The 20,562-nt window shown below is 36.7% G+C and overlaps 1 protein-coding gene across 14 annotated transcripts in view; it reads right to left on the reverse strand.

The window, feature by feature from the left end:
• ENTREP2 (endosomal transmembrane epsin interactor 2) overlaps positions 1–20,562 on the reverse strand; it is a 157,612-nt gene that overhangs the window by 39,792 nt on the left and 97,258 nt on the right. For 12 of the 14 annotated variants that reach the window (XR_010834270.1, XR_010834269.1, XM_067003950.1 and 9 more), the window contains 3 exons: positions 16,446–16,553; positions 1,918–2,078; positions 1,174–1,312 (listed from right to left, as the gene is read on the reverse strand). Coding sequence is in view for 12 of the 14 variants with exons in the window: in XM_067003950.1 (XP_066860051.1) it covers positions 1,174–1,312; positions 1,918–2,078; positions 16,446–16,553 (408 nt within the window). In the remaining 2 variants the exon portion in view is untranslated. The remainder of the gene's footprint in view (positions 1–1,173; positions 1,313–1,917; positions 2,079–16,445; positions 16,554–20,562) is intronic. The other 2 variants (XM_067003945.1, XM_067003948.1) reach the window with 1 other exon arrangement.

Consider the following 20,562-nt stretch of genomic DNA (forward strand, 5'->3'; position numbering starts at 1 on the left):
GACAACAGCAATTTTTGTTTAGATTCAACCAGTTAAATTAGCGCTGACATTTGTTGTGTATGAAATGCATGAATACCGAATCTAATTTGATACAATTTAATAAAACTCTAAGGAGCTCAATCCATCTAAACCCAAACACAATCTATTGCTTGATGCTCAGTAAGAGATTAATAATTACTGTCACATAATAGTTCCCAGAAGCACTTCTGTAGCTAAAGCTCTGCCGTGATTTCCATTGCAAAGTGAGGGCTTCAGTTCACACTGTCCTGTAGCTTGATGTGTATTAAATGGGAACATTTGCACCACATAAAAATTTAGGAGTCCATTTGTTTCCTATTAAAGACCTAAAACTGTCTTGGACTTTGTCTCTATTCCTCCATTTACAGACTGATTGTGACACTGACTGCAAAAAATAGGCTAGGGCTTTTGCCATGAAAAGCAGCATACAAAGTTGCTGTGTAGGCTTTAGTTAGCATTGCCTATATACTTCACTTCTGATATGGAGCACCTGTTATTATTTTGCTCCTACAAGCTCTCCTAATCAGCAGCTATCAGGCAGATGTAAACTCGCTATGCAATTACCACCACTTAGTAATTTAAAATCACCACTCCTTTTCACTATGTGACCAACACTTCTGGAACCCATCTGTCCTGAGATGGGCATGCAAGGTACTGACACTGACCCCAGATACCAAAGTTTAGCAGTTAATACATCTATAAATTAAAGCTCATGGTCTCCTTGAAAGAGCATGACTTTGCTACTTTAAATTATGGCTTGTTAAATTATATTTTTGTTATATGCTAGGTGCTGTTATGCTGTTGGATACTGATGTACATGCAAAGTGTAATCCCAATTACAAAAGTGCCCAAATTGATTTTGTGCTTAACAATAAACAGACCTTCTAAACCTTACTTAGTACTACATAAAAAAAAATCTTATCACAGATATGATCAATCTTTTCCCCCCAAACAATGTATAATTCATATTACTTTTGTCTTTTTAAAAAAAAAAAATTACTGAAAAAAAAATCAACTCCTTCAGGGCTTGCAGGTTCCTCTGACTCAAAGTACAATTAACTCCTAAATTATTTTAGATCATTAAAATAATCTAAAAGTGTTTCACATCACGAACATTTGGAGACTACGTAAAGAATTTCCTTTGACTTTTCTTACCTGACTGGCAGGTGTCTCTCCAATCACTGCCTCGTAGGGAGGGGGCAGCTCAGTTGGATACAATATTCCTGGGCTGTTAATGGTGACTTCATATAAAGCACTGAACGAGGAATGAGCAAAGTCCAAATGGAGTCCTCTACTTAAAAACACAAACAAGGCAAATTAACTCTTAGGAAATTACATTAGATTTATTTGGCAGACTATTATCTATGCCACAGTGATGTACAGCTTGCTTTGTATCAAAAGCAAATACACTACAAATAATTTCATTCAAGAAATGCAGAGAGCCAAAATGAAGCCCTCATTCATAGCGTAGCTTTAAAAAACTGCATTTCATTTTGGATACCAGCCATCTGTACTAGCCCATTTCAATCACTCATGTCCTTCACTACTCCACAACAATGCACATACACAGCAATCATTCCCTTAGAAAATTAAATCTCACATTCAACTTCAAGTGCACAACGTTAACCATAAAAGGATTATCTATAAGCTCAGTTCTGCTTTAAGTTCAGGTATTGTTATCCCTGCCTTTAGTTAAGTTCAATCACTTCTCTATCACAACAGTGCTTTAATATAAATATTTCCGCATGAGTTCTAACAAGTTTGCAGAATAGATATGTAATCTCCCTGGAGAAGAAGCACCTAATGTAAGCAGAAGACATTGCTTTGTATTCTTTGAAAGAGTTTCATAGTCTGTAGCTCAGAGCTATGCAGTAACTAACAACAGGGAAGAAGAATCACCTCTGTGCCTCTACCACAGGTGTGCAGGTGTACTCTGGTGGGTAGTAGGGTGGAGGTGGTATTGGTGGTATGAACTCATCGAAATCCAAGGTTTGATGCAGGATAGTCCCGTGCGGAGTCATGCAGTCCGGATTGGCGGAATGTGGCCGCTGTGGCAGAAACTGAAAATGAATAGGTTAAGTTCCTTCAGATGGTAGAAACAAAACCATTACCGATAACATGAATTGTAACAAAGGTCAGTTTTAGCAATTCTGATCACTACATGATTTTATGAATACCCATACTGAAATGGAAGAGACACTTCTGGAAGCATAAGAATATGTGAGATCAGCAAGGAGTGAGAATTAAATTGCTAAAATATAAAACAATGTTTTACTAAAGGCAGAGGGATCTGTGCCTCAAAGCACTTACCCTTAGGGTGGAGAACAGGCATTTCAAATTAAACAACATTTCAAGAAACAATTCTACCTCACAATACAAATTTATTATAGCACTACTTCATCATCCGCACTTTAATAATTGAGTAACAATAGATACAACAACTAAAATAACAAAATACTTGCATGTTTTTGCTTCCAATTTGAAATGCCTTGTGCTTAAAACAAAACTGAACAACCCCCAAATAAAACAAACTAGAAATCAGTTGCCATATAGTCATTACATTTTGACTAAGGATGCTATATTTTTCACTTAAGCAACAACAAAAAAAGCACCATTTAAAATTATTCTTAATAAACATTTATCATTTGGTGATACAGATAGAGCACATGTATACATTGTATAAAGGTTTTAAATGCTGGTATGAATGTAAGACACATATTTATTCCATATAAACATCTCACAACCAAAAAGAAAATAACCACAATAAATAATAAAAACTAATAATTCTGCAAAGCACTGCCAATATTTGTGTCAAGAACCTAATCAACTTCTAGCACAGCAGTGATATCAAGAAGCCATTCTGATACTTTTGGTGTCAGGTAAAAAGCCTTCTAAGCAAAGGCTTAAACTGCTTCAGGGTTAAATATGGACATTCTGCAGATCACAAGGAATCCAGATGCCTCGGCCTGGCTCCCACAAAAGAAAGGGAATCAACAGACAATCAAAAAGGACTGAAATGTTTCCTTCTTCAGCAAGCTTCTGCTGTCATACCACTTTTTTAGATCTTTAGGTAAGCTGCTCTTTAGCTCTTGCCATTTACAACAAGTGAGCTAAGAAAATTTACCAAAGGCACATTTCTCTTTTACATTGGAATAAGGGAAGATGTGTGTACTGTCATCTCATTATATCATTACTATTTTTAAAAAACACGATAAAGACTGAAAAAGCAATTAAAAAATGAAAACATTTATACTCAGGAAATCCAATAAATAGAAAGTAACCGACTTTCATTTTTCTTGTCAGTTTTATATTTTTCACTACTTCAGAAAAATGTGCCTTGGCACAGTTATTCTGACTTTAGATCACTGCACAAGTGTTATTGGTCTTTGGTATTTAGAAGCTTGAGTTACATCTTAATTCTACCAAACACACTACGTATGTTGTATTAAACTTTCACTTTTGAAGCAACACAACATAGGGCCAGGGAGGACTGATTTCAGCTGTTTGGGAAAATGAACCAGTAGTTCCTTACTAGCTGTATCTCTAGAGATACTTTCACAATTATTAAATATAGAACCTTCACTTCAGAATACTTTATTTTATAACCTATAACCAATGACTTTCAGATGTTTTTTCATGTCTACTAATGGTACAGGAATAAGAGGTTTAATCCTCATTACATAGAATGTCTGATGCTGTTACCCTGAGTACAATCAGGCATTTCTACAGGTTTCTCTTACAGAATAAAACACCTAAGACGTTTAGATGTAGAGCTTAGTGATATGGTTTAGCGGAGGACTTGTTAGCGTTAGGTCAGAGGTTGGACTAGGTGATCTTGGAGGTCTCTTCCAACCTAGATGATTCTGTGATTACATTAACTACTGTTAATTGCTAAACAGCAAGCCTTTGCCTTAAGTGATACATACGACCATCAGTCCGTTATCTTCCCAAACCCATTGAAGAATATTTTAGAAAAACAGAAAGCAACTAAAGGTAAAGATGAAATATCAATCTAGTGCCAGTAAAAACAAAAAAAGGGTCTCTTCCAGAAATTAAACCAAACTTAACTAAATGACCTTAATCTGTAGAAAAAAATATCATAATGAAAGCATATCTGTGCACTCAGCTCACATTTTGTACCCTAGTTGATTCCAACAGACTCTGGACAATTCTCCTTTTCCTAGAAGAGGTAATGATTTGGGTCATCTTTACGGTCTTGACACTGAGCACTTCTCTTTTACAACTTTACGTTCCCCCAGGCTATTTACACATACTGCCAGGGAACCCAGCAGTTGGTTTCCTCCACCAGAGAAGAGGTAGCTTTATCTCTTTCTCAAGCTTCCCAGAGCTTGTTTCATTTGGACATATATAACAGGCAATAGTCTTAATACTTTTCAGAACAAGGCAATTAACAGAGAGCAATTCTACAGTGAATGAAGCATCAGCATATATTTTGTGGGATGTAAGCGACAGAAGGGAAAGGTTTTGCACAGGAGAGAGTAGGCTGTGATTCAAGAAGGAACAGACCTAATGTTTAGATGCAGTTCAGCTTAACAGCAGAATCATTTGCATCCCTTTCAAAAAACTTTACTGTGAATACAAGTCATGGCAATGAACTGTGTGACCAGTGCTGAAAATGAGTGGCAAAATGGACATGAAAGAAACACATATTTGGAGGGGTGTTTATAAATGACAGTTTACCTGCGTGATATCATCCTGACGGAAGGCACAGAAATTAAATTGAAAGAGGCTGTAAGAGGGAGACTAGCAGAAAATGAAACAACTGCAAATATAAGGGATTATCAGAAAGAACAGACATCCTTGAGAAAACAGCGGGAAAGCTACTAAGCAGGAATTAAATGATACGTTATTCCATACTTCCCTATCTCCTCTTCTCTACCAGCCTGCAAAGGTTTATTCTTCCTACAATAAAATGTATTTTAAAAATCTTGAAGAGAGTCTCAAATGCTGAAGGCTGGCAGGAACCCAGCAAAGACGTAAAGCGAAGTCTCCAAGGGAGACAACTAGAAAAAGAAACAGCAAGAAAACGCAAGCAGCAGACAGAGCTGGACTAGGTGGAGGAACACTGACAAACACTTACAAGGAAGCACACTTTTCTTTGTATTACAAAGCAGTTGTTAGTGAGTAATCAGTCTCAAAATAGTTGATGGCAATTGAATAGCAGCAAGAACTGTGAAACCAAAAATTGGTATGACCTGCTTGGTCACAAGTACAGACAAGGTCAAGCTACATTCAAGTGTCATTTCAAAAACTATAGCTCACACTAAGAAACAACTCGGTGTGTCTCCTAGCCAGGCTTTTGGGATTAAACCAGTGATGACTGCAGAAGCAATGGATAGAAAATTGTCACGGACGAGGACAAATGGTAAACAGCACCACTGTTAAATACAATAAATAGTCAACACTGTTAAAAACTTCGCATAACTTTACACTTATTAATAGCTACTGTGAATACATTTACTAGGCATAACTTGGTAACCCTGTCTCTGGAAATCCCAAATGCTCGGCCATTTCTCTTGACCACCTGGAGCTGCTGGGAACTTTCAGAAATCCAACAGACAATGAAACACAGATCTAGAATTCATGCTGTTTGTCCTGGTTTCAGTTAGGACAGGAGTTAATTTTCCTCCTAGTCGCTGGTAGGGTGCTATGTTTTGGATTAGGATGAGAAGAGCGCTGATAACATGCTGATGTTTTAATTGTTGCAGAGCAGTGTTTACACCAGGCCAAGGACTTTTCGGCTTCTCGCTCTGTCCTGCCAGCGAGCAGGCTGGGGGTGCAGCAGGAGCTGGGAGGGGACAGACCCAGGACAGCTGACCCAAACTGGCCAAAGGGGGATTCCATACCATCTGACGTCATGCTAAACAATATATAGGGGTGGCTGGCCGGGGTGGGGGGCCGGCTGCTCGGGGATAGGCTGGGCATCGGTCAGCGGGTGGTGAGCAATTGCATTGTGCATCACTTGTTTCGTACACATTATTATTATTAATACTATTATCATTATCACTATTATTATTGTTATTATTATTTTCCTGTCTTAATAAACTGTCTTTATCTCAACTCACTGGCTTCACTTTCCCGTTTCTCTCCCCCATCCCAGAGAGGGAGGGGGGAGGGTGAGCGAACGGCTGTGTGGTGTTTAGCTGCCAGCCGGGTTAAACCACAACACTGTTCTTTTAGGAAATACCTCATGTTATGTTTGAAGCTTGGCAGTCAAAATATTACATCCATGCAGGTTTTTTCCCATCCTTGGACTAAAGATGGCCTTGCTTTTGTGTATGCAATGTCTGATACATAATAGATATAGAAGGCAACACAGTGCACACACTGCATGTAGAAACGTGTATGTTGAATTGGACATGCCTAACTTTGATAGAGCAGGCTCTCTCATTCAAACAGCCCTCATTTCATACTGAGGACAACTTCATTTGTTACTTGGTTTGCAGTTATGAGGGAAGACAAAAACACGCTATCCCGCTGTGGCAGGGTAAACCCAGAAGTTGTACAATGCTGCATTTTCATACCCATTTCAGAGCCTGAATGCAACACAGAAGTTAGCTCTCGCACTAGTAGCAAGTTGTTATCAAGAAGAGAATCAGAAACACAAGTGTTAGGAACACATCACTTCCAGCAGACCAGAAGTAAAAGTTTTTTGAAAATTCATTTATGTTCAGGGGTACATATGCCATGGTAAGGAGAACTCCACACAGCCAGTGACATGGGACTGAATGTCAGTCACCTTCCAGCAAGCTCATAACCTGCAGCAAGACATACATGCTGTCATTTCCAAGTGAAGAAGGCAGTGCTTCATGGAAAGGTTATTCTTCACAGTTTTTAGTTCTTCGAGGTGAAACAAACACCACTAGATAGGTAAGAAATAAGTCTATTAAATGTATTCTCTTTTTTCATTGTCAGACCAAATTTCCAGTTCTTCACTCATAGTTCTATAAGATGGCCACTGGAGTCACCAGAATGGTTGTCATTTACTATCTATATTTAGAATATTTTGAGTATATTCAGGTAAAAGCCGACAGAGAACTATCATTACTGAATTGACAAAACAGCAGACAGATGTAATACAATGATGTAATACAACGTGCTAAGTCCTTCTACCCCAGATCCGTAAGACTAAGAACTCCTCATCTGTATTTCAGGTATGGTTCATCCCCACCAAACCAGAACAAAGACATCCTCCATTCTGTGTACTCTGCAGCTGATCAGCACTGTTGACTCCACGTGAACAACAGTGATTTACTGCTCAGCAACCCATGACATCTCTAAAACAGTAACTGCCATACATGAGTATGCCACTAGTGCTGTAGAGCAACCTTTTTATCGAGACTACTTCCCATACCTGCATGTAATTAACTCTGCCTTCCATATCACATTTAATACATTTACACTGTAACTTTGGAATAATTCCTTTGGAGATTCCAGTACTCATTATCCTCATTTCACTCTCTCTGACATTTCTAAAAACTTGCCAATTCCTGGGGATAGGAAAAAAAATAATTGCATGTAATTAAATATTGGCATGTTATCTATAATAAAAGCTCTTTGTAAGAATACTTGTCTTCAATTAACTGTTGTCCGCCTCCTGGACAGGTTGCTTTTCTCCTTTTTTAAAATTGTGGAGTTAGTATTTCCTGGAGAGAAAGGTAGATACTAATTGTCTGCAAGAACAGAAGGATCAAGCCAGGCTTACAGGCTGCCCTGAGCACAAAGGGAAATTGCAATAGAAGGTAAGGATAAGGAAAACACATTCAAAATGTTGTACTCCATTGTTTCCAGTTGCTGTTTCTATAATCACCACAAGCCATTAGCTCTGGAGCCCCACAGAGACTGGTCTGTGGCAATACAGCTTTCCTGAAGCACTGACTCTGTATTTTAAATATTCTTAAACATTGCATATTCTTATTCTACCCATAGAATTTGGAATAGAGAATGGTACATTTTCTAAGATTGTTATAAGTTTTTCTACACCAAAGGTTCCCATTGTGCTTTTTTCTTTATTTTTGGTGGGAGCAAGGGGAACAGTTATCTGACTATATTTACACTCAGGATGTTTCTATGGACATATGTTACCTGCAGTGCATGATATTTCTAAAAGCACCGTCTACTGGGCTTCACAGCACTGCTAAATGATGTTTGTGAGAAGAAAAAAAAAAACAGAAAATTTAGGTTTTGATACAATTAAAGTATTAAGTATTTAGTAACTTAAGATCAACTCTCAATTAATTTGAAGCTTCTGCTAGAAGTTTTTTTTTTTTAAATTATTATTACTATTTCAGCATGGTACACCAAGATAAAAGGTTAGACAATGCTAGCAAGATCTTGTTCTCACACTGAGCTGCTTTACTTAAGGTATTTGAGTGATATATTAGAAATATTAACTAAAAAAAGAAACCAATACAATAGAACTATTCTTTAGAGTAACTTTTATAAATATATATATATAGCAACATATAAATTCAAAAAGTTCTGAATTGTTCTGAGATTAATTAATTTGAGATATAAACCAGGAAAAATGTTTGGACTTCTATTTTTTTTTCTTGCACTTTTTTTCTTCCTCATTTATAAGAGATTTTATTTTAAAAATGAAATTTATGTGAAAGGAAATGGTAGTGATTTATAGTGAAAATCTGTCACCATACGTAATAAGTGTTCCTAAACTACAGCACAAACTATACGTGGTTTTTAGTAATTGCTCTGCCTTCCAGCTATGAATGGGGGACCAGAGGAAATAGTTAAGCATTCTAATGTCCTGTGCAATGGAACTCAAGATAAGCTTTTTTAGATTTATCTTTAGATTTAGATTTTTAAAGCTTATATTTATCTCAAATAAGCTTTAAATCTTTCTCAAGATAAGCTTATTAAAAAAACCTCTCATTTACAAAACACAAATTTACATGTGTTAGTTCAACATGTTAGACATGATGCTAGTTTTGCCAACAGCGTTGTGCAGTTCCAAATAATCAGCAGGAGAAGTGCAGCATAAACAGCAGAATTCTGTCTTTGATATCACCATAGCTACCACTGAATCTGGATTCTAGGTGGTCTCTCTCCTGTCTTGGAACAAAAGTATTTCAAAATAGACAGAGATTGTCTCATTTTTAGCTATCAATGCAAAAAGATTCACCATAGAGAGAAAGTACAATTGAAGAATTCCAGCTGATCTGTTTCCTTCAGAAGATAGATGTCAGAAAGCTTTGAGCTTCACATAAAGGCCCATGCTACTACACAATGCTAACACACACAACTTGTCTGTACATATTCTGACATCTATATAGTTTGAATATACTTGCTACACTGATTTTTCTATGCTATCATACAAATTTGAGCCAACAAAAATTTCACTTGTTCAATGAATAGAATACAGCAATAGAGATGATCTATCCTGCTTAAATACAAAAGATCTCAGTAGACCGCTTTTTATCCCCATTCCTTATTAAATTCCAATTTCTTCTTAGATGAAAAACTTCTGCTATCACTAACATAGATATAACTACTGGAAAAACTAATGACTGAATGAAATTTTATTTAAGAAACAGTAACTCACAGCAAAAGCTAGTAATGTATTTTTCTAAAAACCAACAACCCTAAAAAGAGTAACGTAAATTTAAAAGTTGACACACTGCTACAACCCTCACATTAAACTGCAAAAGATTATTTCAATTACAAATAAGTACAGAAAAAGAACATTTAGAGTTGAGATAATTAATCTATCCTATTGTCCTTTCAGTTTTCACATGTTCAAAACCCAGCCAAGAAAATACATTGTTTTATTTCAGAAACAAATTCAATTGATACTCACAATAAATTTGCAATCTAACCAGTAGGAATGGAACTACCTTCTGTTGCATAAGAAAGTTTTAAGTAGCAAAGCATTATAATAGAGTATAAATTTCAACAAATCCAATGAATTAAAGAGCTAATGCTTAGAAGAGAAAAAGCTTTAAGCGTCCATGAAAAGAAAAAGAAAGGCCTGGGCAGCAACTTGAGAGCTCCGTGTAATGTTTGCAATGCTAGTACATATCGACATATGAATGATCAACACCAAAACAAAACAAAGAAAAAAAATAGTGAGAGAATGTACAGAATCAGAATAAAATAATAAATGTAAGAAATGAAAAAGAGCTGTTTGACATTAGCTTTACTGCTGTTTCACCTCCCCTCAGAACATTTATTGTTTGACTTGTCTAATTACTTATATTTTACTCTTAATATCCTCAAATTACATGAAAATTTTGTTTAAAAATGTATAAGTCCTTCTTTTAGAAGTTTTTCAACATCCTGAGTTACTATAATAACCTTATTCTCTTTCCATATAGTGATATATAGCAATATAGATATATAGAGAGGTACAGACCTCTCTAAGAAAAGCAAAGCAGCGTCTTACATCCAAATTGGTGGGAGCTTTTTCTCTGATCACTAAGTACAAGTTGACCGCCATGTAGTGTGACTGCACTGCACAACTTACATTCAACTGCATGCAAATGATTTATAAATTATTTTTCTGTATTAATTTCAGTATTGCATACAGCTTAAACTATTAATGACACACTGAATTATTATTATGACTGAATGGAAACAGTAAGTTACAGCTTGCATGTGCTGTAGCGCAGCATGAGCTGCGTCATCACCTTGTTTCCTTTATAAAATAACAGATTGTTTTAGATATCACATAGTATGATGAACAGTTAGTAGTGGTGGTGGTAACACCAGAACACACTGAATGGTATCAGTACCTGTACTTCTAGGATAAGTACCGTACAAACATTTTTGGAGTGGAAGAAAGAACAGAGTAGGTGTACCTCAGGCTTTAACTTGGCCACACCAGGCACAATTTCTTGTATTTCTTTACCTAGCTGAAGCAATTTCTCCTTCTGGAGAAAATACTGTGAATTTTTGCAGTTGCCATTCATCTGACAAGATGCAAAGTGAAACTGCCTTAAAGCAACAAATGAAATATCCTGGAAGTGGCAGCTTGGTTATTAAGGAATGTTTCTTCGCATTTCAGAACACTGACATAATTTGATGTGATTCACGTTATCTGCTGGAGGAGTGTGTATGCAGAAAGAACAGCTCTGGGAAGCCCTGAAATGGAGTGCAGTCTTAAACTGTCCCAAGTAGCAAAACATGTAACAAAGGAAATTTGCACCTGTGAGAAAGGGTAAAGAGGGGTGAAATTTTTGAATTAGTACTTCTTGAATTAGTCAACTCAAAGAAGGAACAACCTAGGAAAATAAGATTTTGTGTCCTGTAATAAAAGCTCAAACCCACAATGGTTCACCTAGTCCTGTGCTATATGCTACACCTGAAATATTCCAGAAACTGAACTGCACGTATTAAAACAAAAAGAACAAACAAAAACCAACCAAACAAAACCAACCAACCAAGTAAACTTATTTTCTTATCCTTTTTTATCCTTTCCTCTTTTCAGCTTTTTTTCCTTCCAGGGTAAGATCTTGCTGCTTGCAGGATAAGATCTTACCACCAGAATTTATATTTCAACACTTCAAATCAAAGACATCGTTCCCTTTCTCAAACTCACATGAAATGCTACTTGTGAAAAATTCAGCAAAATTTTATTCATGAAAACAAATTCTATAAAACACACTAACAAAGAGGAGCAGTTGCTGAAAGAAGTTGTTATATTTCTTTTTATTACTGGTGACTAGTAAGTACTTAGAGATTTATTTTGGTTTCTGATGCACAGCAGATTTCAGCTTGGTTTCTGACAACACTTTCAACATTTCTACTTTTATGAATTCAAAAGTAAAAACTAAAGGAAACTAAAATGTAAAGCAGTAAAAGTAGTCTGCGATATTTCCAGGAGACATGTGATTGAGAAAACATACTTTTACCAGACCTGAAAAAAGAGACTCTCACCAAAGCTGCCTGCTCTATAATTCCTCTTCCTGGCATTATCATCCCCTTATTAGTTATGCAATGTCACTTATTTTTAAGAAATCATAACTGATATATTATGAAGTAATAAGAGACCAGCAGTTGAGCGTTCTGAACAAAGAACACCTGCCAAGTTATATTGACATGAAGAGCCTGAGGCGGGGCTGTGGGGGTTCCGAAACTTCAAATAACACCCATGTATTAACATAGAGTGTGACAATAACAGAATCAGAAGATAATGAAGAGATTCAAGCCCTAAACAACGGTCTCATTTATACCACTATCCAAAGAATCTGGAATCACACTGCTGATATCCAAAAGTGCTATGTCATCTTCAGTCTTGTAATTACACTAAAATTTCCACAGTCTGCTCAGTGTCATTCACAGGCATTTTGATATTTAGTATTCACCCAGCAGATGGGCTTTTTAGTGAGTCTTTACTCACGTGTACATGAATAATTTTGAAGTGGCAACAGATCAAATTTCAGAGATATACCTGAGGTCTCCCATGCAAGAGGTGAATATCTCTGCCCGTTAAACTCTGTCAGCATTTAGATACATTTCTGCTGGCATTCTGTTTGCCACCTCCCAAACTGGCTCACACATTTTAATGGCAGTACACTTCTCAGACACGTCCTACAAGAACCAAAATGGATGCTGGGTGCTTGAGCCCCAGTGCTTGCTTTTCAGGACTGCCAGGTAGAATGCTTTCTCATTTACTGTGGTGACAATTAGTAATACATGCTGATCATATCAGATGAAAGAGAGCTTTTATGAAATTCAGACACAGCAACAGAAGTAACACACCATAGTGAACAGAGGATAAAAACAGAAAAGCATGCTTATATCCGGCTGTCCTTGGATCAGCTGGATCAGAGATTCAACTTCTATTTAGGACACCTACACATATACATGACTGCAAATCCTGTTCTTATCTGATTCTTAGACCAAGTCCTCAGGTTAGGTTTCAGATAAAACATATCGATTTAGGTAAGCATGAGTCGTACCACATGAATTTGCGTGGTTCTTCGCATGTCCTGAAAATGGGAGCAGTTACGTTTTTCTAATGTATTCCTTCTACTTCATATGTAAAGTAGTAAATCTAGCGTTAAAATTGGCAAATAACCAATAAAATATGCTATGATTAGATAACTTTTAGATTTTGTTACACTAAATAAAATAAAGTCATATAAAAAATAGCTGAGTTGTAGCAGGCTACATATCCAGTGCCTTGCATGGTTGTTATGATATTAAGCAAAACAATCACTTAATTGAAATACTATATAGCTTTTCTCCACTGAAACAAAAAAACTATAATAATAGATTTCTTCCAAAATGTGTCTTAAAAAAAAAAAGTCATCAGGCACAGAAGCTAATTATATTCAAAAAACAGAAGTATCTCTTAAATTTTATGGTAATTTGGCAGAGGTCAGTTCCCTTTTTCTAATCCAGAAGACAGACAACTTTGAAAACTGAGTCAACAAAGCGCTAAATAATCATCAACACAGCACCAGCAGCAAATAATCCAGGTCCCACTGAATCTTACTCTAGTCAGTGCCCGCATATCTATTTTAACAAAAGGATAATTTACACCCTAAACTTCCTGAATGCTGTTCAAAATGAGAACAGGTAACAAAAACTGTGCATTAAGAAAACGGAATTAAGAAAGAAAGCGTTCTTACTTGTTAAATTTAGGACCTATAAAGCTTAAATATCATTGGTGCCATTATAAAACATGTACTGAAGCACTTTTTTTTTCTACCCAGGAACTATCACTAACAGAAGAGTAGGATTGGCATAAATCTATGAATTATTGCATACATTAGGTCAATGTAAACATGAGTTTAATAACATTTAAAAGAACATCCACCAAAAATGGCAGATATCTTTGTATTAGAACAAATACAAAGAAAAAGATGGGAAATACTGACAGCTTACAGAAAACGAATCAAGTACAGTTATTATGGCTTATAATGTATCGTAGGGTATAATTATTTTTGCCAAGGCATTTGACTTTCTATATTCATTCTCTCTATTTCTTTGATCCCTCACTTGAGGCTTGAACTTTATCTTCAAAGTAATTAAAGCAGGTTAGGATATGTGTGATAGTTCACATGGTTAAGAAAGTTCAGGGGAAAAAAAAGGGACTGAAATGAAGCAGTCCTTTTAAGGATTGTTAATGATTCTTTTCTGCTCATTCTGCTTAATTCCTGTGAGCCTAACACCTCTAGGTACAGCATTTAATCTGTGCGTACTATTGGATAGCTTTTGTTTATAGCTTTCATGACATTTTTACTAATAGATCAGCACATCAAAAGGTAGCAGTTTCCAATAAAATACTGCCAGTTTTTTTGTGCGAATCAGATACTCATTGTTTGCAAAAGTTACACAAGGAGGCAGATACTCACGAAACACTGCTGCAGATTTTCGTGAAACTGTATTACATACGAGCTGAATGTTGCTAGGAAATAAAATACCTGAAGCACACAGAATAGCCTTGTACCAGAGAAAAACTAGACATGATTTCAGGATTGAGTAACTTGCAGAAATTCACCATTCTAACTGGTTAATTTCTGAGATGAATGCTAACACAGCACATGAGCCACAGCGAGTGGCAAGCTAATGACAGCAAGTTTAAAGGCTATGTAACCTAATGATGTCTGAGGAGGATTTTCCATACTTAATAATGCTGTTGTTGGGTAGAACTTGTATTTTTATAGCTCCTCTTCCTAGAAAAGAGCCAATGCAGCTCTTGAATACAGTAAGAACAGAGTAAAAGAATGAATATAATACATAAAACCATGTCTTCTGAAAGGGATGGTATCTCAGTGCTGCAATCTTAAACTTCCAGTGGGACAGAACCCTGGTAAGAGAAGATGGATACCTTGGTGGAAAGTAAAAGAAAAAATATGCATCAAGGATTTACGACCAAGAAAAAAGGAAGTAAATCAGATTTCTGGGTGTAGCAAAAGGGGACCAAACATCACGGGACAATAGACTGAAAATAGCCGAAGAAAAAAGAAATCTTCAGGTCAAAGATCAGGTGGTCTAAGTCAGCGTAGCCCCAGGGAAGTTACGCTCACTTAGGCCTGGTTAGAATCTGGCTCAGCAACTTGAAAAAAAGAAAGGGAAAAGCTTAAGGATAAACAAGGGGCTGAGCATAAAGAAATACGTAGTTCCCTTCTTCTGTGGAGAGGGAAGAAAATTCTTATTAAGAGAGCTGAAAGGCTGGGGGAACAGACAACTAAGCAAGAGGACAAAAAGCCAGAAGCACAAAGCACGGGAAGTAAAAAGAAACTGATTTAATGGTAGCATGGCCACATCGTAAAGAAACACTTCTATGGAAGAAGTGAAGAAAGAAGTGGTGCAGAGAAAAATTGTGTGCTTTTAATGTATTCCTATTGAGGTTACTACATCTTGTGCATGCCTGTCTGATGTACTTTAGTATCATTCTTGGTTCATTGTCATCTGTACATTCTTCTTCTTCTTAACACAAAATAAAGTCTAGGTTAAGGTTCTCTGAACACACGATTCCACTCCCGGATCACTGCAACCCTTGTTACGTTAGACAGACAGAACTTTGCAGGTGTGGTGATCAGTCTGTCTCCCTGTCATCACTGCAAAGTTATTTTGTGAGCAAGATCTTTATTCAGGGGAATCCTGCAGCAAATATCATGGGGGTTGGGGAGTACATGAAAAGAAAGAATAACTACAATGGATAAAAATCCTTTAAGATTTAAAGTGCAATGTGTCCTGAGCTGAAATGATTAATTTTGTCAATGCTGTTTGACATCCACTACGTCCATAAGCACTGTTTTTAAGTGGCTACAAGTGCACACAATATGAACGCAGAGTGATACAAGAAAAGATGCATTTATGTAACATTATTTTATTTTGTCTGACTTGTATTATAACACATGAAGTAATTCCTTCATGTCACAGACTGAGGATGTATTTTAACTAAGTTAAACACAAGTGCTGCTCTGAAGCCAAACATGTTTTCCTTATGGGAAATATTATCATTGGCACAGTGCTGTGAAAAGTTCCACTTCTGAACTCGTAGTTCTCACACTACATAGTTCTCATACTAGAAAAGTAGTATCTCAAAGCTAAGTAATTGCTCTGGATAGTGTGCAAACTGAAGATAATATACACACAATGACAGAAAATGGAATGTGCACATATAAACTGAACCTTGTTTATAATCCTGGTAACAAAGCTAATTTACTCCCAATTGCAAAATCCTGAATATAACTCTCTAAAATAATATGTAAACACCTCTAATGCAGCAGCTATTCATGTTGCATACATCTGTATGCTGTATTTATACAGATGTACACAGATAAAACACACGCCCATGTACATGCATTCTAACACTACACAAAGACACACAGGCCTAAGTTTACAAGCAAGGAGTAGGTACAAATGAGCATACATAAATTAGGAAAATATGTTATGTTGGACAACATCCTGTGTTGTCACTGAAACATACTCACCATTTGCAGAAGATCAGAAGAAACCATCTGCATGCAACACATCGCTGTTGCCAAAGCACAGACAATGGTGGAGATGATATTGAGAGCGCATACACTGAACAACAGATCCTGTGAAAAGACATGCATCAGAATATCATCTCTTATGTCAGGGACACAAAGGACAGGAAATATTTTTAGCAATTTGATAATAATCACCGTCACTTGCTATCAATTTCATATGGTCTCAATTAGCTGTGTAGAACTCATTCAGCATGTAATACTGTCTTTTAAACCAGCAGCAAACAATCCAGAGACAAACATCTTAAATCAGAGACAAACATCTTTAGGGACGTGGTTTAGTACTGCACTTCCTAGTGGTATGATGGCTGTACTTGACCTCACGGGTCCTTTCCGACACAAATGACACTACGATCTTCCCTTCCCCACCTATCAAACTACATTTGGTATTAGGGATTTCGTCATAAATATTAATACTTCAAGTTTTCCAGCTACTTTGCAAAAGACAAATTGCTGCTTTCATAGTAGACCCCGAGCTACAGCTCTCACTACCAAAATACTAAGAAATGCACTTCTGGTTAAAAACAAAGCAAAACAAAAACACAAAGAAATTTCATTGCCTTCAATATTTGAAATCTACCTATTAGGGTTATGTGATAAAAAAAATCAATGGAAAATGTAGCATGAAATCTAGAAATTTACCCTATATCAGATATTCTATGCATCTGAAACATTAGAAAGAAACATACATATTTTTAGGTATGAGAAAAAAGCACTGACTGCATCTGCGTGTTTCACCTTGTGCTGACAAAGGAAGTGCATACTGCCACATTGGTTTTGTTTTTAATACATTTTCAAACAGAACAAGTATTTCTACTTACTAAGTAGAATGAGAGAAACATTTTAATTATAGGTATAATTAAAAACAAAAAAGAAAGTTATAATTAAAAAAAAGCATCCATTTCTTCCAATGACTGGATTTTTATTTTTCTTACAAGTAAAGAAAAGGAACAGCGGTTCATCCAACATGCTGGTAATGTTCCAAAACCACTACAGTCCTTCTACAGCAACTGCCTACCTGCCGTCGTACTTGTGACAACGATGTTGCTCAGTTAGTATTCAGAATAGCCAGTAAAAGTATTTCACAGAGAACAGATGAGAAACAATCCCCAAATTGTTAATATACCACAAGTAAAAACACTCTCTGCATAAAAAGCCTTCTAAAGGATCTAAGTTACAAACTACAGGCCTTTAGAACCAAAAGTTTTAGCTAATCCAGAGGTATAACTTGATACCATCTATGCTCAATAATACACTCTGGATCCTAATTTACAACTTTGATATAAAGTGTCCCTAAGGCCCTCGTACTGCTTCTGTACCTCAGGACAGATGTTTCTTTCATCTGTTCCTAAAGATCCCACAGCTCGCTCCATCCCGCAATTCCGACGTTTAACCACCTGCAATTACCATGAAAATGTTTTCCTTATGTCCAGCCTACAGTAAACAACCACTGCTCTTTTTCTTCCACAGCTTTTGAGAACAGGCCGTTACCACAGTGCTTTACATTTTTAGACTCAGTCATCACGCTTAAAGTCTTTCCTCCTTTATTGCAGAACGTTAACCCAACTTCTTGAAATCCTTGACCAAGACCAATTTTCTAGGCCTCTGATTATTTTCTTCGATTTCCTCTGGTTCACCTTCAAGCTTCTCCACATTTTTCCTCAAATGCAGAATTCTAAATGGGGCATAACTGAGGTCTTGCAAATGTTGACTCTAAGCGTCAGGATTATCATTTGTCCTTTATAAACTATACTCGTCCTTACACATCCTGCGGTGATAACTGAGGGGTTTTGCAACAGTAATTTACTGACTTATCTTCTGTCCACAGAGCTCCAGATCTTTCCCTGTAGAACTACTATCCTCTTTGTCCTGCTCCTGGGTAAGGACAGAAGCAAAACCACAAAGACAAAACTATTTTTATTTGAGAAATGCTACAGAGCAAACCTCATTCTTACTTATACTTACCTGAGTTTAAGATTTTTGAAAGAGGCTATGCTAGCTCTCTGCTAAATCTATGCTAAGTAAAGCTCATTATAGACATGAAAAGGAATAAAACAGCAAACAAAAAAGAACCTGTACGATTACTTCATAATTACAGAAAAGCAGACTGCAAGATAAACTGAAAAGCACCAGATGAGAGAAACTATAAAAGCCTGAAACTTCAAAAACACTCAGGAGCGGGGCTTTTAAGGTGATATTGTGGTATTTTACTTCACATCTATTTTTTTATTACTGTTATTAAATTTAAGTTATCACCTAACATACCTGGTGCGTCAAGCAATATAGACAAAGCATTAATATTAGATATCAGTCTAGCTAATCTGAAAACTGTTTCTGTAGAAAATTATCAAGTGGCTAGCATAAAAATGGTATGAGGTCCCCTACTAGCACTCCTCCACTCCTGAAACAAAAGACAAACACTAGACTATTTCCCATCGAAAGAAAGGCAGTTACTTTTTAAAGGATTTTAAGCCCTTTAAACCACAAAATAGGTGTATATTGGTGGTTAGTGAAAGTTCATCTGAAATATCAAACAGCAACTATAATAGTAGGAATCAGTAACACTGTATTTATAGTCATTTATAAAAATAGGGAATACACGAAACCCATTTAACATTACATGAATAGAGAAAAAGAATTATTTTTTTTTCCCCAAAAATTCATTTCTCCCTTACCCTAAATCAAAGAGTAAAGCCAAACGATGCATTTCATTTTCTGTTTAGTTATTTTATCCTTCTCTGCCAGTTCTTCTGGAAAAATGTTTCCAGACAGCATCAGACTAAATGTTTTATTTTTTATGCATTGCTAACTACTGTGAAACAACAGACAAAGTAAGTTGAGTCTGCAAGTAGCCTGGGCTTCAGTACTGTCCCAGACTGAACACTCACATTGATCACAACTCTGCTGTGGTTTGAGATTTGTCCCTTGCCATGGGTAGCTGAACTCAGTCTGCCTTTCAGCATTGTGTTTATAAGGTAGGGCAGGGATTACTGCCCACCGAAACAATGGCCCTTTTCCCACAGACTCCTTTCCCAGGTCAAGCAGACAACAGCTAGAGCACTGTTCCCACTGCAATCTTTCTGGTCACTAAAGATGCAATAAGAATGTTTCAAATGTAGCGATGCAAAATTTTTATGTATTTCATGAAGTTCTAGAAAGAGAAGATATCAGCCAAAAATGTATCAAGACAGCAAAGCTAAACAAATTCAGAAAAGATTTAAATTTTTAACAGTGAAAGCAATAACAGAGCAATGACTGTGGTATCCTCACTATCACTAGGCATTTCTTAAATCAAGACTACTACCTCATTTGATTTTTTTTTTCAAAAGTATGTTTTAATTCAGAAAGGATTCAACCCACAAACCAACAAGTAACACTTCCACTGCACCCTCAAACCCAATCCAACCCCCAAACACACATTATTCAGCATCAGGCTATTTACCATCTTCAGGGAATTTCTTCCGTATCCTGTTGAACAGGTAATTAGGTAATCCATAGCACACTCATTTAGTGCACTATAATAGCGAGTGGGCAAGTAGTAGCTTTTCAAAATCTAAAACCCTCTATGGCCAAACATGCTACCCAGAAAGACAGTGTTGGTGCTTATGCAGGTTCCAGCTGGAACATGATGACAATTAAGATGTCCTTTAGGAAACGTCTCTGAAAAGGCAGTAACCACAACAGGGACTAACCTCATTCTCCGCAGCACCTGCCACAGATGACTACATTTATAGCTGTCTCAAGGAGGAGGAAATCTATGTCCAGTACAAGAACCAGGAGATTTAGTGACAGATCTTTGATTTCTGCAATACCTACACTGATCAGAGAACACAACGTTGTCTCACTGTCAATGTTTCTCAGATGGGAAACATAACACAACATCGTTTTCAGATATGCACAATGGCAGCAAACTTGGGTAGCTGTTAAATTCACTGAAGCAACTTTTATTAAACAGATTCTGACAAGCCAAAATTGTAAGGAGTGTTGGGTATAGCCTTCTCACCTCACTGAACTGAGAAGCAGTGTCTGCCCAAGAAAAGGAGGTGTGTTGTCCAGGTTA

Source organism: Anser cygnoides, chromosome 11 (genome assembly GCF_040182565.1).
Source record: "Anser cygnoides isolate HZ-2024a breed goose chromosome 11, Taihu_goose_T2T_genome, whole genome shotgun sequence".
Lineage (NCBI taxonomy): Eukaryota > Metazoa > Chordata > Aves > Anseriformes > Anatidae > Anser > Anser cygnoides.